The sequence below is a fragment of the Cyclopterus lumpus genome, chromosome 22 (genome assembly GCF_009769545.1).
Source record: "Cyclopterus lumpus isolate fCycLum1 chromosome 22, fCycLum1.pri, whole genome shotgun sequence".
NCBI lineage: Eukaryota > Metazoa > Chordata > Actinopteri > Perciformes > Cyclopteridae > Cyclopterus > Cyclopterus lumpus.
The window spans coordinates 7961333-7977809 of record NC_046987.1 but is presented as its reverse complement, the minus strand read 5'-3'; the positions used below and the strand labels follow the sequence as shown (position 1 = coordinate 7977809).

The following is a 16477-nucleotide window of genomic DNA, read 5'->3' as shown; positions in this document are numbered from 1 at the left end:
TCAGCGTTGCCCAAAGCCCAACAGACGTCCTCAAATGTCCACGACTCAGTTTACTCTTGCAGAGGAGTAAAGAAACCAGAAAATATTCACAATTAAGAAGCTGGAATGACTCGACCGATGAATCGATTAGTAGTTGACAAGTAATTGATTAGTCGCCGCAGCTCTAAAACTCACAAACTGGAGGAAGCTTCATGTGTTCCATTTTTTATGCCTCGTCATGGTTGACAAACCTTCCAGTAAACAGGCCTGTAGTGTCTTGTCCAAAGCAACTCCAGTGGGTCAGATTACTCACCGAGACTTTGCCATCAAAATGAAACATTGGTCTCGTTCAATTTGATGTTTGAATTGCTGCCAGTGAATCCCCCGTCACTGGCCTGCTTTTTTAATCGTGTGATAGATTTCTTTTCTTCCCTCCTCTTCAAAATTTCCATCAGATTGTCCACCTTTCTAGCAGGCGGCTACGCAAGTGTTTGGTTTTTCTCTGTCATTTCCTGCGATGACTGAATCAGCTTCCTGTGCAGTGCTGAGACCAACAAGCGGCTCAGAGTATCTGTCTGCTCTAATCCGTTCTCCTGCTCCATCTGTCTCCACTGGGAAGCACTGACACCACCTGTGCTGAATATCTTCCCCTTCTCTCCTGGGCTGAGAGTATTGTCTGCATGGATTTAGGCTGGGGGATGATTGTATAGGTTCAGGATCTGAGGATACTGCAGGCAATCAGGGCTGAGGAATGTAGACTAAAGACTGGAGAACTCTTCGTTTTTGTTTCTGTCTGTGTTTGTCTTGTGCTCTCTTTGTATCAGCCTCTGTTGCTCTCTTTCCCTCCTCGCTTTCCTCATTCTAATCCCTCCTACCTCAACAAATCCATCTGCAGGTGTGTAAGCCCCGGCAGTGGAGCTTGACAGTTTATAGCCTGCGATATACCTGATTGAAAAACCGCCTCAAACGAGTCGGATCCAGATTTGCTACACATGCAGCACAAGCAGTTTGTATAAATATAAATAAAATGAATTAACACTCAAATAAACTTGCCCTCCATCACAAGAGGGGCTTTGCGTGTCAGACATCTTTGTTTGAGAAGCACAAGGTGGGAGATGCACGTTCCAAGCCCCTCATTCGGTTCAGAAAACAATATGAGCCTCTCCTGTCGTCTTCCGTTCAGTTTCCCTGAACCGACCTGTTGTCGGATTCCGCGGCCGTGGGAGAGAGACGTGCGAATAGCTCTCTCGCTGCGAGAGGGAGGCCGAAGTGGCTTTTTCTTGGCTGTGGGCTCAAAGCAAAGGTTTGTTTTCCCTCCAGTAAGTGATTGTAGCAGACACGCAGACTGTAAACACGCTCTGATGTGCTGGACACAGCGGACACGGCTCAGGCCATCGCGGCCACAAGGTTTGAGGCTTGGCCCTGACCGATAGTCCCTTTGTTCTGTTTTCCCCTGCCTTAAACTCTCACCCATACGAGCTCCACCTTCACCGCTGCTGGCGGTGGGGAAAATTTGTTTGTCATAAATACGGCAAACTTGTTTTTGTCGGATTGGAAACTTGTGGCCTCCGAATGAACACTCTGTGCCTCAAAGCAAACAGATAGTGCATTCATGTAAGCCTCTCCGTTTCGTGAGAAGCGCTGCGAAAAAACAACGTGTCGAGTTTATGTTTGGTGTTGTTTGATGCTAATTAGCACGACGAGCGCTACACAACGCGGCGACTGCTAAGAAGTGGCCAGTTGTTTTGCAGACGTGGTGTGAAAATGCTCATGAATGCCGCCTTTCATCTGTCTCTGCCAGGGAGCTGTGTTCGCCCAATGACATGTGACCTGCCAGAGTTCTTTCTTCTCTCTCAAATCAAACCCAACTGCAAAGATCCCCCCCCCCCCCCCAGCCATTATAGTTCTATGAAATGGATGCCTGTGTTATGGTGTGCATACATATGAATATCTCAGAGGATGTATGAGCAGCAGCCCCATGAAGTGGCTAGAAATTAAGATACGGTTTGTTATTTGGGTAGATACTAGAAGTTGACCTTTGACCTAACTAACTAGCTACAGATCAGATTAATTCAGTGTGACCCGGCTTAGTTTTTTATTGCCAGTGAGGATTTCTATGACATCTAAAGTTTTTTTTCATTTCTTTCTTAAGGATGTTTTCTCCTTTCTTTTATATGGAGCAGATTCTCTCAAAGAAAGTGTCTATTTGTTTTTACAGGCCACATGTCATATTTGTTGTTCAGTCTGAATCTCATTACAGTCACAACAGCTGAGTATGCCAATGTGTTTGGTTGAGCCACCCAAAGGAAATTACACACACAGACACACACACACACACACACAACACACACACACACACCACACACACACACACACACGTGATTGCACAGGACAGCGAGGAGCACGTTGCTAATGCAAGCTCCGTAGCTTCAGTTGCACTCACAGGTTTGGCCGGCAGTCTCCTCCATATCTTACGCATCCTCACATCTTTGATGATTCACAGCCATGACTAACCAACGCTTGCTTCCAACAATGAGTTCAGTGTATGTGTTTGACACAAAACAGTGCAGACATGAAGAAAAATACAAGAGAGACAGGCAATGGGATGCGTCCCCAGTTCTGTTGGTTTTGATATTGTGTTCCTAATAACAAAGATGGACTGATTATAACAGGATCATTCTGGATTTTCCCACTACTACTTTCATCCATAAAGTTATGACTTGAAATAGTGTATTTGCTGATGTGGCGCCCTCTGTTGCAGCAGTGTTGACACAGCACTGTTATTTGTTTGTGTTGGAGCGCTTGCAGAGAGAATCTCAGTTCTATTAGATTACTTTTCTCATTCATACACACACATACAATGAGACTTAGTATCGTCTTGGATACGGGTTTCATATTAAAAAACGTGTGAAATACATTTGAGAAATGGCTTCTCTCTTGTCCTTTTAATTTATTCGTCATCTTTTGTCATGAACTTTTTCTTTTCTTTTCTCTTCCTCTTGTCCTTTATTTTTATTTTTTTTAAACGGACTGTTTTCCACATTTGTTTTGCTTTCGCCAACTTTTCGTTCTACACTTGTGTATTGTTTCTAGCTCAAGCCACAGTTGAAGACTTCCAGATACGACCCCATGCCCTTTACGTCCACTCCTACAAGGCTCCTACCTTCTGCGATTACTGCGGGGAGATGCTATGGGGTCTCGTCCGACAGGGGCTTAAATGTGAAGGTTAGACATCAACACACAAAAAACACCTTGTTGAATTCTCAGGAGCCCTGCTGTGTCATTGTCAAGCCTTTCGACGTCACCAACTGGAAGACCTTCCTCTGTAGGGAGCGAATGCATCCTCTTTCCTACTGTATCCACACACGACAAACACACCACATCTCTGACCTCAACAATGCATCCGGGAGATATACAAGCAAACAAGAAAGATTTGCCGTGTAGCCAGTGAAATTGTTTCCCATATCCCAGTGGAAGTATGCAATTCCTCGTTGACTTATACTCTTTCATTTTCGCATCATTAGACTGCCTTTGACCCCCGCTGACTATGAATTAAAACTTAAAATGAAGTGGTTGATTTATTTACCAGTGACACTCCTTTCGCCCCACCAGCGGTGCCGTCATGTAGGCCGATTGGCAGAACGAAAATATGCTCACCGCTTTGTCACCTCGCAGGTCGATGTGCTGTAATCTGTAGCATCTACACTCCAAATAGTGTTTTTGTGACTGATGTCATTTGTGTTTTCTTGTTCTAAGGATGTGGGCTAAACTACCACAAGCGCTGCGCCTTTAAGATCCCAAATAACTGTACTGGCGTGAGGAAGAGGGCGACTGTCCAATGTGTCGCTGCCTGGACCCTGCCTCTCCTTCCCCCGACCGCCACCCCGCCGAGAATGCCGTGGTTCGTCCTGGACGCGGTGAGTTCTGATTGGCGGCTTGCATAAATGCATGTGCTTGGACAGAAATGGATAGAAAAGTTGGAAAGACATCGTTATCTGCTTGTTCTCTGAATGAATCGGGAACAATAGGGAATGGGAATGATTTGTATCATCCTCACACATAAAATGAGCTGGCTGGAGTTTAGACAATCATCCAAAGTCAGACGGGGAGCCAGGTGAGCTGGCCAAGAATGTGAGGCAGTCAATCCGCACGCTGCACACAGGCTTTGTCTCGAATGTTAAACGTGTCGACACTTATCAAATTTGTCTCTCTTCCATGGGTGAATCTCCTGGGACCCGTTGTAGAAATACCACTGATGCAGAAATTGAATTTAGCTCCGTGGAGAGATCCTTCTTATGAAACAGTCTTTGTTGTCGCCCGCACTGGAATATTCCCCTCTTGTCTGTGTCCCCACGAAAAAAAGGGAAATGTAATTATGCCAATGACATTAAAAGTCGATATTTATGTATCGACTCATTTATGAAAATGGAGAAAGCTTCCTTCCCATTTATGTCAGGCTTCCGGCTTGATTCATTTCTATAAAATCTGAACGAAATGCTCATAAAACCTGACAAATCTAAACAAGGTTTCTTTTTTTACCTCTGGGATCGTGTTAACTATGCAAAGTCCTGCTTACTCAGTATGACAGATCTCTTTTTCCCTTTCCCACTTATTCTTTCTCTTCTTCTACTGCCATGCCATTATTCACTCTGTCTTTCCCTATCACTCATCTACTCCCTTTGAGGCGGTTGTTCTTTTGTTTCCCCCTTCACTTCCTTGCCGCATATGTTTTTTTAATTCTTCTAAACGTCCCTCCATCTTCTCTTTTCTTTCCATCCTTCCAACCCCCGCAGCAGAAGTCCCATCAGGAGGCAGGGAAGAGGATCCTGTCCTGGAGCGGCAGGCCTATCTGGATGGAGAAGATGGTGCTGGGACGGGTCAAGGTGCCGCACACCTTTGCCATTCACACCTATACTCGCCCCACTATCTGCCAGTACTGCAAGCGTCTGCTCAAGGGTCTCTTTCGCCAGGGCATGCAGTGTAAAGGTAGGACTTTTTGTATGAGTGGCTTCATTTTAGAAAGTGTCGGCGATGCTTTGACACGCTTCTCTTTTCTTTTTTTCTTATTCCATCTGCCAGATTGCAGATTCAACTGCCATAAGCGATGTGCATCAAAGGTACCTCGGGACTGTTTGGGGGAGGTGGACTTCAATGGAGGTAAGTTCTACATTCAAGTTCACAGTCACAGTGGTATCTCTGCGATATTTGCACTATATTTGAAATATCTGCATATTTGATGTTTGTGTGTAGAGCCCGCCAGCCCTGGCCCCGACTCCGACACTACCATGGATAATATGGAGGTGGACAGTGGCGATATGGATAGCGGCAGAGGACTGGACGACCCAGAGGAACCCTCCACCCCAGATGAGAGGATGTTCGACATGGATTCTCCCTTATTGGATAGAGAGAAGGACGAAAGAGCCCATCAAGACTATTAGGTATGAAGACGTTTGAGTAGAGGTTATCCCGTTTGACAATTTCATTTCTGCTACTCCATTCTGAGACAAACATTATGGCTGGTACAGTAAAAAGGGACAGGAAACAAGAGAGAGAAGGGGAGGACGTGACAACAAACAAAGGTAACAAAAAGCGAACAAAGGTCAGCAGCCTGATTCAAACCGGGGACTTTGCGGCTATGTTTTAAATCACCAGGTCCAACTGCCCAAATCCTATGTTTATTCTACAGCAGCAGCGTGCGTTTTATGTTTCCAGCAGTGTTGCCCCTGCTGCAAACATAAAATGCATCACTTCCTGACCTACCAGACCTTAGGTGGTTCGAAAGAATAAATATAAGAGGTTTCATGAGCTGGCTACAGGTCAAGTACACGTAATTGTCATATGAAATCTTGATTTTTTTGTGTGTGTCTAGCCCTTCCACCAGCAGCAACATCCCTCTGATGCGGGTGGTCCAGTCCATCAAACACACCAAGAGGCGGAGCTCCACTGTGGTGAAGGAGGGCTGGATGGTTCATTATACGAGCAGGGACAACCTGGTAAGACTGATAACCAAGGAGCCCAGTCTGAAAAATAGGCTGTGCTTAGCCTGTATGCTGGGTATAACTCCTTCTCCAAAGCTGTTCACATGTGTTGAATTCAGCACAGAAGGTATTTTTACTCATGAAACTAAATTCTCAAGCACTGTAACATCGGTGGGTGATGTGCTTGTTGTTGTTTGGACTGACTTTGCGTTCGTTTTTCCCCTTGAACAGCGGAAGAGACATTACTGGAGGCTGGACAGCAAGAGTCTGAGTCTCTTCCAGAACGACACCGGAGCCAAGTTCTACAAAGTAAGCATAAAGCGATCATCTTTTGGAAAATCACGTCCTCCACATCAAACGCACAGAAGCATTTATTAAACTGTCAGAAAATGGAGCAGCCTAATGCAGATGGATTGTATGAATTGAGTCCCCAATATAGCTCCATGGTGAATTTACCATTGCGCTACTTTCTTCTGATTCAAACGTGGAGATGTTGAAGTCATTAGGAGTGATCCATTTTCATATCTGTGTTTGCAGATTATCTGTCACACTCATGAGAGGTATGTGAATACAGTCTAACCAGTGGTAGCGGTGTGACTCAGCTTATGGGCTGTTGTGTTGCAACCGTAAACTACCCTGAGGTCAGTTCGGCCCTCTGAAATTCCCCCTGTGGTTTTTCACCCTGTAGCCTGGTCTCTTCCCTGCATGAAGCGAAATGATCAAGTCACCAACCGAGAGTTGTAGTTTTGACCAAAAAAGGAGAATTGTGATGCATGATTATTCTATAACATGGGTGAATTCTTAGAAACCTGGGAATGAGTTTTAAATTCAAAGTCTAAGTCAAAGAGAAATCCATTTCCAAGTAAGTGATGAAACTTTGCAACCTCGATATGTGAAATCTGTCGCGGCGAGTGTGTGACACTTCCCCGCTCGGTGCCAGCACCGTAGTCAGTCATTACACTGCCGCAGGGGCTTAATAGCACAGTGATTACACACTGAGGAATCAGGGAGTGAGCCTGCAAGGTAAAGACTTCCACATGTGTGTCAGTGGTTGTGTCAAAATTCTTTTATTGTTCATGTCGCTCTGTGTGTCTTGAGACTTTGACAGCTCCTCGAGCTGTGGTCAGACTTGTGCTGCAGTGGGATGGAGTATAGGATGCTGCAGAGTTGGCATGTTCACTTCTGAGTGTGAGTGTGAGTGTGTGTGTGTGTGTGTGTGTGTCAAACAGGTAGTTTTTTATACTTAGCTGTTTCTAAAGTCTTCTTTCTTACTACCTCCCTTTTTATGCTGGTTGTGAAACAAGTCAGAAAATAAAAATCCCTCACCCTCCTCTCTTTTTATTATTCTGTCACACCCTGCACCCCCTGCCACTAAAGCCTCGGAGAGGAAACCTCAGCAGGGACCGACTCCTCAGGGTGTGTTCACTGGCAGCTTTTTGTGGTTCTTTATTATCAACTCAGCTACGTTTAAGACCTTCAGGAGGCGAATTGAAGGCTGGCTGGAAAGGCCTTCTTTTCATGCTCCAAAGTTTGGTCTTTGTTTCGTGGCTGTTGCTTCGAGAGTAGCAGATATTTATCCAATGATAGATAATCAGAGATGATTTTCATGCGCGTACAGTAGACAACGGTTCTCTCAGGGGGGTTCTTCTCCGAAACCACAGATTCTCCATATGCTCGGTGTGCGTCCGAGAAACCGTCCGTCCTTCTTGCTTCTCTGAGGTTTCTTGCCTGCTGCTCATCAGTGTGTGGCTACTGTTCTCCCCTCTCCTCTTTTCCTTTATACCTCCATTCTGATTAGTGTGGCGGTCGCGTGGTGGCTTGCTTGGCAGGCATGGCAGCCATTTTCTCCATTTGGAAGCCATAACGGCTCCTCGTTTGAAGATGAGACCCCTGTACTTGTGGCTTTCTCTGAAGAACCTTTCATGGGGTGAGGGGGCTTCTCTCTGTCTCTGCCAGATTGAGTCCTGTCGCACTCAAACGTTACACCCATCCACACACACACACACACACACACACACACACAACCACTTACACGCCCCCACCCCTTACACCCCCCCCACCCCTTACACCCCCCCCCGACCCACCCACTCTCTACCCTGTGGAGGACCGGTAGTTGCCGTGTCTTTAGTCTCAGTGGCAAGCGGTAGCGCCAGCGGCTCGTGCTCAGATGGGGCCTCTGGCTGGCCTTGCCTTGTAATCAGGGATCCGAAGCACTTATGCCCGCCGCAGGGCCCGCTCACGTGACCCGGCCCCGCTAACCACAAGCACTTCATCTGATACTCTGTGGTGAGCCGCGTGGAGGGGACAGCGTGTGCCTCTATGAGCCCCCATTGGCTGGAGCCTCTCTGTGTTTTTTAATTTTCGACCCTCCCTCCTCTCTTTGATTTGACAGTGAGTTGGAAAGTGGAAGGGGGTGCTAAACTGTCCTCTCTGTATGTGCTCATAAGAGAGAGAAGAAGTCAAGGAGAAAGTTAGAGCTGGGACTATATACAGTCAACGCTGTGTGTGTGATTACGACAAACGAGTGTGGAGACTTTTGGAGTGTGTGAGTGTTACTTCCTGTATTGCTGTTTCTTTTTATTGTTATTGTTTAGGTGGTCCATTGTTTAATTGTTCTGCTATTATAAGATTTTGTAATTTTTTTTTATGAGATAATCATTTTACAAAAAAATGGTGTTGTCTGGTTTTACAAAATGTGTTTAAAGCAAGAAGGAAACTAGTTTTTGATACATTTAAATATTAGTATTTTTATAATGATCCGATAAAGTTATTCTCCTATTTCTCACCTCTGCTCCCCTCAAAATGTAATATGACTTATATAATATGTGTTGGTTCATCTGCTGTTGGGCTCTTTGATGCTGTTGGTCCTGTTGAGGAGTGTTGTTGTCTCCTACACCAATACATTGTTCATGCCGCAGGTGTTTTGGTTTTTGGTGATCAACCAACAATCAGTGGACTGAATGAAGAAGAGAGAAAGACAATTAGACTCTCACTTGATGAAAAATAGTCTTGATCATATATATTTGAGAAATTCTGTTTGTTTTTGTGAATAGCTGTAATCTCTGTCCCTCACCCCTCCCACAGGAAATCCCTCTGTCCGAGATCCTCCAGGTGGAACAGTCCAGAGACTACAGTAATCTGTCCCAGGGCAGCAACCCACACTGCTTTGAGATCATCACAGCCACCATGGTCTACTATGTAGGGGAGAACAACTGCAGTCACTACCACAGCCCCGCTCTGGCTGCCTCAGGAGTCGGCATGGATGTGGCTCAGGGCTGGGAGAAGGCCATCAGACAGGCCCTGATGCCCGTCACCCCGCAGCCCAGTGTGGCCCATCCTGCCAGCCAGGGAAAAGATCATAGTAAGTAGAAGACGACAGCTCTCTTGTGCTAAAAACATTGTTTTTGTGGAATAAATGATAAAACAACTTGAATTAGAACTAGCACAGTGCATATTTATTTTATCTAAAAGGTGATGTTTAGACGGCCAATCATATTAAATAGGATATTGGAACGTCATGTGCCGAAAGGGGATTTCAAAGGGCTAAAACATTCTTTAAAAAACCTTTTTAGGATGTTTCATTGTCCTTAATGAGATGCCAAGAACCATACCTAATCTGTTGGCGTGCAAAACTCATCTCAACTCTGAGATTAAGACAGATAGCATCGTTTGTAATACACATCAGTGAGGAATGTTGTCAGTTTGTGACTGTGTGCCTTGTTTCCACAGTGAGAATTGTATATTACAAGTCCTCACTCAACACGAGACTCGTAGGTTACTTAGGGCCAGGGGCTACAACAAATGAAAAGTCTTGACAAGTCTCTTGATAATAAGTTTGAAGTTTGCCAAATTACAAAGTAGCGCCCCCTTTGCACCACCTTGGCTAACATATTCCAAAAGCACTTAGGGGGCCAGCTTTATCTAGGCAGAGAACCCCCCGTGTTAGTGTCTATCGGCTAAAGGAAGGGCTGTGAAGCAACCGCCGTTTGTAGATGACAGTAGTGACAAGTGAAGTGACATGACTCCGCCTCCTGCACAGTAGTCAGGTGTTGTTACGCATTAGGTCCAAGAAGCCTTGGGCAGGAATGTCGTCCATAGATTTACATTCATTAAGTACTTGTAGAAATATTTGTGTAATTGATGTGGTCATTTGTCATTCCAAATCCCAAATTATTTCTTTTCTTTTGCGTGTAGCATTCGCTAAATAATCACAACATTGTGTTTTCTACTCGCTTTTATCTCGGGCTTTTGTATTGGCCAGCATGCAGAATTAGCCACTGCTGCTGTTTAAATTCCCAGTTATGAAATGCTTTGCATACTTGCACCATTCAGTCACACATAGCTTCCCAGATCAATTTTATTGCACATTTATTGTATAATAAAATGCTCCATTATGTCCACTTGCGTGTAGCCTGAAAAGATTTGAAAGTTGTGAAAAAATAAATAAATAACACTACTATTTGAGAAAAATGCGTCTCGGACCACAATTAACGATTCATGCTTCTGCTTTGGTGAAGTGACATTTTTTGAGTCGTTGAATGTAAACATCATGTGTTTTGTTCTCCAGAAGAGCTGTCCATCAGCATATCTGTGTCCAACTGCCAGATCCAGGAGAACGTGGTGAGTGGGGTTTCCTTTCTCTTGGAGAAACTGTACAATTTTCCATCAGAGCCTGCATATGCATGCATGCATTCACGTGCTAATAAAGTATCAGTTGGGGAAAACTCTGAAATTGATTCATACTGTTTCTTTACCAAAACTTGTGAAGCTGCTGACCCATATTTTTGGTAACGGGATTTTCATCTCAGTTCCACTTCTGCATTGAGTGAAAGTGAAATATTTGGCAATACCAGAAAACATTTTGGATTAACAAAATATTTCTTCTCGGTTTTTGTTGATGTAACCTTAATTGATTGCATGGAAAAAACCCAGCATTAACAATGCAAATGTTCCCTGTATAGGATATTGCTTCGGTGTACCAAATATTCTCTGATGAAGTGCTGGGATCTGGCCAGTTTGGCATCGTGTATGGAGGTATGCTTTGCTTTTGATATGGTACTATGGTCAATTACTGTACATTTTATATAATATAATAGATACTATAATAATATAATATCTCTACTGTGAATTATATTGCATTTGTTTAAAGTTTTGTCCCATTAATATCTTAGGCAAACACAGAAAGAGCGGCAGAGATGTGGCCATCAAAGTTATTGACAAGATGAGATTTCCTACCAAGCAGGAGAGCCAGCTGAGGAATGAGGTGGCCATATTACAGGTAATGACAAGAATCTATCAATGAAATCAAAGCCTTTTCATACCACATGTGACGCAAGTTGTGACCTCCACTATGTCTGAACCAGTGAAGGGCTCAGTGTCTTTTGTGCTTCTCTTCAGAATCTGCATCACCCAGGTATCGTCAACCTGGAGTGCATGTTTGAGACGCCCGAGCGGGTGTTCGTCGTCATGGAGAAGCTGCATGGCGACATGCTGGAGATGATCCTGTCCAGCGAGAAGAGCAAACTGCCTGAACGCGTCACCAAGTTCCTCGTCACACAGGTCTGTTTGCTTCATCTCTTCCTGTTCCTCCCCCCCCCTCTAGTCTTAAAAATTTCTCAGCACTCTCAGGCTGACTTTAACTGGATCGCTCCGAAAGCTTAATATTACTATATTCCGATCTCAAATCAACTGATAATTAATTAGACATACAGTGTGTCATTCCACGCTTTATACTCAAGTTCTTGCTCGCGTTTTTTGTGTTTTATTTTGTATGAAAGCTTTCTTTCCCCCTCTCTCTGTCCTCCCTTCTTTCTTCTTTTTTTGTTTCTTCTTTTTTTGGGTGTTAGCCCACTGAGTGTCTGCTCCAGGGCCTGTTTATTCTTGTGGTGAGCTGATTTGGGGGGAATTGTTTACGCGACTAGCCTGCATGGCATCACGGCCCCCTCCCTGGCCCTGGATTACAGCCTGCAGTGTGCTAGTGGCTTTGTGGCCTGATTAGAAGAGCAGCAGGCCCCTGGGCCTCCGTGGATCACGGGCCCCAAACAGAAGCGGGGCCATCAACGACAGCCCCATTAGCTGCGGCGGGCCCGGCTGTGATGTGGCCCGCAGGACTTCTGTCAAAGTCAGGGTCAGGATAGAGGAGCCAGGCACTCTGTGGTTTTTGGTCCAGGGCCATAGGCAGACATGCGTGCAGCGCTCGCTTACGCCAGGCCTCGTGAATATAGATGGATGATGAGATGAGATCATGTGTCGTTATGTGAAGGTATTGGTCAGGATGGAAGTATTTATGGGCATTTGCATGCTGTTATTTTTCCATATGGCTGCATCATAGATTCTACTGCTTAGACTATACAAACATGTTCCTGTTTATACCAGATACTTCATGCATTAAACCATTTAGATGCTGGAGTTTATACCATTGTCATCTGGATTTTATTAAATCTTTTTTAGCTAAGTCTGTGCTTTTTTAATAAACTTTTTCTTGCTACAGATCCTGGTGGCCTTAAGACATCTGCACTTCAAAAACATTGTTCACTGTGACTTGAAGCCTGAGAATGTACTACTGGCCTCCGCAGAGCCTTTTCCTCAGGTAAAAACAAACAAAAACGGTACATATATCAATGCAGGTGCATGTGTGTGCGGATGCGTTGACAATATTATAACAATATTACAATATCTTCTCACAGGTAAAGCTGTGTGACTTTGGCTTTGCCCGTATCATCGGCGAGAAGTCCTTCCGGCGCTCTGTGGTTGGCACCCCGGCATACCTGGCTCCAGAGGTGCTGCGCAGCAAAGGCTACAACCGCTCCTTAGACATGTGGTCGGTGGGAGTAATTGTGTACGTCAGCTTGAGCGGGACGTTCCCTTTTAATGAGGACGAGGACATTAACGACCAGATCCAGAATGCTGCCTTCATGTACCCCCCTACGCCCTGGAAGGACATCTCCGCGGAGGGTAAGACGGCCTAAAACAATGTGTCAGTTGTTCCCCTACCCTTCCTGCTGGAATTCACCCATGCATGATCTAATCTGGCGGTTGGCTTGTTTACCCTTCACTTGGCGGCTTGGTTGAACCTGTAGTTTAATGTCAAAGTGATACTCAAGACATGTAGCCTCGGGGCTGTCCTCCCCACCTACACGGGTCCTCTGAACTTTGCTCTGACTTTTCTTTGTCTGCGGCCGAGATGAGTCACTCTCAAACCTTCCCCAGCTGCCCAAGCTGCAGCTCCCCCCCCCATACGGTCTGAAAGATATGACAAGTTGAAACAACTGAGGGTGCTGGCGCTGATGTTTTAGTTAACCAACTTTAGTAACCCCGGTTCCTGCTGAGCTTCATCTTCGAGTATGCCCCTTTTGAAAGTCACATCCTTAAGTAAGCTGTTGGTATGAGATGAAAGATCTTTTTAAGTTCAGTTCACAGATACAGTCTGCTCATTTTCAATTTCCTTCACAGCCACAGATCTGATCAACAATCTTCTCCAAGTCAAGATGAGGAAGAGGTACAGCGTTGACAAGTGTCTCAGCCATCCCTGGTTACAGGTGACTCATCAGCTTTCTTTGACCCTTTAACCCAGATCGTTTTTCTATGTCGTAACTCAGTCAAATCTGAACACACAGACATAATACTCACGCTGTTCGATACACTTACCGAAGATATCGCCTCATAACCATCACGTTTGGATGTTTTCTTCAGCGTCAACAGTCCACTGATAGTAGTGAGTGCATCAGTGGTTAAAGTGCAAACAGGAACTGCTAATGGCTAAGTCAGCATGACTTTCCATGGTGTAGATTTGCCATGATGTACATAAATATAGAAGAAGAAAAACATTTAAATTCACTTTTCAATTTTAATCAATTCACTGACTCCATGGCAACATTATACTTCCTGCTTCCAACCAAGGACGCATCATATCATTCGCAGTAGAAACTGGTCTGCACTTGTGGAAAGGCTCGCTAGCTGGCACATGATCAAAGAACATGAGGATGATTGATTTGTTTCTCTGAGGCGTCTGCATTGAGGTTGCATAGTAGTGGCCTACTTTATGCGTGAGAATTACTACTCTACAAATACTGAAAAGACTATAAACAAATGCTTTCTACTTGAAAACGTACTATTGTATATCGGCCCCCGTCTTTTCTAGTGTACCCAAAATGTTTTGCCTAAGCAGCGCCCATGTTTTTTGTTGTGTTTTTTTTCAGAGAAACTGTCCAAGAACACGAGTAATACAACTCCCATTCAAATTGATGGCATTGCTAAATTGATGACTCTGCTAAATGCCTACACATGAATAGAATGAAAGCATAAAAGCCTGGAGTTCAATGTAATTCAATTCAATTCAATTCAATTCAGTTTATTTTGTATAGCCCAATATCACAAATTACAAATTTGCCTCAGAGGGCTTTACAATCTGTACACATACGACATCCCTGTCCCAGGACCTCACATCGGATCAGGAAAAACTCCCCCAAAAAACAGAAAAAAAAAACCTTTGACAGGGAAAAAAGGGAAGAAACCTTCAGGAGAGCAACAGAGGAGGATCCCTCTCCCCGGATGGACAGATGCAATAGATGTCATGTGTATTCAAGCCCTTTCTGTCATGAACACCTCCTCACTGAGGAGTGCCGTCCTGGACTCATTTCAAAGTGCATGTCTTCTTTCCTCAGGACTATCAGACATGGCTGGACCTCAGGGAGTTTGAGACACGACGAGGCGAGCGCTACATCACCCACGAGAGCGATGACGCACGCTGGGAGGAGTACTCCGACGAGCACAGTCTCGTTTACCCAAAGCACTTCATCATGGCTCCCAACCTGGACGACATGGAAGAGGACCCCTAGTAGCACGGCCGGGAACTTACTACACCACATGTATTAAAAAAAAAAAAGGACAGGAAGTTTCACAGGGAGACTTTGGGAGCGGCGGATTTACCCCCCAGAACTGTTTGTTGTGGAAACAGAGAGAAGCCGATCAGGTGGTGGAGACTCACTCTCCGGAGGCTTTCAAGTGGGAAAAACCCGACAGAATGTGTAGCAATGATGCACTGCCGCAAGCAGAATGCAGGTGGAGATGCGCGCCGCAGCAGCGCATTAAGAAACTGTCAGGAGAGATGAGTGTTCATCTTCTTTTTGCACGATATTAAAACATTCCATGGATTTACTCATTGTTAGAAGCAATCACAAACCAAAACAAGGTGAACATAATAGTCTAGTTGTTGCACTCACAATGTTAGATAACTCTGAGTAATAATATGACTCTGTCCTTGTCTGTGAGATCGGATAGAGAGCTAACTAACCCCAGGAGTAAAGGGCACTTTCACAAGGGATTTACAGTCCGAGGATTTAAAACGCACCGGTTTGGTTCTCGATTCCCACCTGTTTGTGAGGCTGTCCTTTGGCATAAAACTGGAACTATCACATATATTTCTTTAAAGAAAAAAAATGTATTTCCTAAATGTGGTAGATTTTTTTGCACTATAATACCATTGAACATTGCAATGGAATAGGAACACTATTCGCTGCTAGAGAGCGAACAGTGTTTGAATCTCCAGTCGAGGTGCAACGTTTTAACTGGAGATAATCGGCAGAAAGTTGATGCGTAACATGCGGTATATTGGCTGCTTTGTCACCATTTATTATGACACACCTCGATATTTTCAACCACAAGCATGATGTGTTAGTGGCAGATTATGCGAGTTTGATCAACTTTCCCCCTGGAGACAGGAACTAACAGACCATGACCACAAATATTCATTTTGTTTCAGTGTTTCCAAACTTTTTCTAAATTTACGATGAATATTCATTTCTTGAGTCACTGAATAGTCATTAAATGCAATAATGGAGACATTTGCTTTCTGTTGAACGCGAGGCAAAAGCGGCATGGACTCTATGTTAGAGCGTCATGTTTCTGTGCATCTTTCTCTGGACTTTCGCAGTATTCTTGAATGCAACTTTTTTAAGCACTCCAATTCTGGAATATGTGTTTTTCAGATTTAGGTTTCTGAATGTTGCAAACCGAGATTTTACATAGAACAAAATATTGGTGTGAGTTACCTTGTTTATGATGTTGTCTGGACCGTTGTAAAAGCCCTTTTTGTCTCGACAGTGGGCAGTAGAAACTATTACAATGTTGTCCACATGGGAGTTTATTGTACTGCAGTTTTGTTGTTTGCTCTGTTGGTGTGTTTTAGGAGTACGTTCCTGTTTCCTGTTGTCCTCTTCCTGTCTTCTTTGTTGCCGCTGGATTGGCAGGTGTCAGCGTTTTTGTATATTTCAGTACATACCAATGGAATAAAAAAAAAAACCCACCAATTTCTCAACTGAGAGCGAAACAACTTTTCTTTAAGCTCTAAATGTCTTTCTGGTCACGCCCCTGACTTTAATAGTACATCAGTACATGTTATGTTCCAGTGCCTCAGTGTGCATGCATGCATAATCAGCCCTGTCTTATAGCTTTGTGCATGTTGCATCACAGTGTGTGTGTGTGTGTGTGTGTGTGTATAGTGGTTTCACATGTCAGATCCC

General features: G+C 44.4%; 1 protein-coding gene across 1 annotated transcript in view; it reads left to right on the top strand.

Annotated features, from left to right (window-relative positions):
* prkd3 (protein kinase D3) overlaps positions 1 to 16276 on the top strand; it is a 33234-nt gene extending 16958 nt beyond the window's left edge. The window contains 19 exon segments of the mRNA XM_034563690.1: positions 3073 to 3204; positions 3736 to 3806; positions 3808 to 3858; positions 3861 to 3896; positions 4773 to 4965; positions 5059 to 5136; positions 5230 to 5396; positions 5398 to 5417; positions 5849 to 5972; positions 6189 to 6266; positions 9042 to 9318; positions 10525 to 10577; positions 10919 to 10991; positions 11129 to 11235; positions 11355 to 11516; positions 12448 to 12546; positions 12644 to 12911; positions 13410 to 13495; positions 14621 to 16276. Of these exon segments, the coding sequence (XP_034419581.1) occupies positions 3073 to 3204; positions 3736 to 3806; positions 3808 to 3858; positions 3861 to 3896; positions 4773 to 4965; positions 5059 to 5136; positions 5230 to 5396; positions 5398 to 5417; positions 5849 to 5972; positions 6189 to 6266; positions 9042 to 9318; positions 10525 to 10577; positions 10919 to 10991; positions 11129 to 11235; positions 11355 to 11516; positions 12448 to 12546; positions 12644 to 12911; positions 13410 to 13495; positions 14621 to 14794 (2249 nt within the window). The 3' untranslated portion in view covers positions 14795 to 16276.
* The last annotated feature ends 201 nt before the right edge of the window (positions 16277 to 16477 follow it).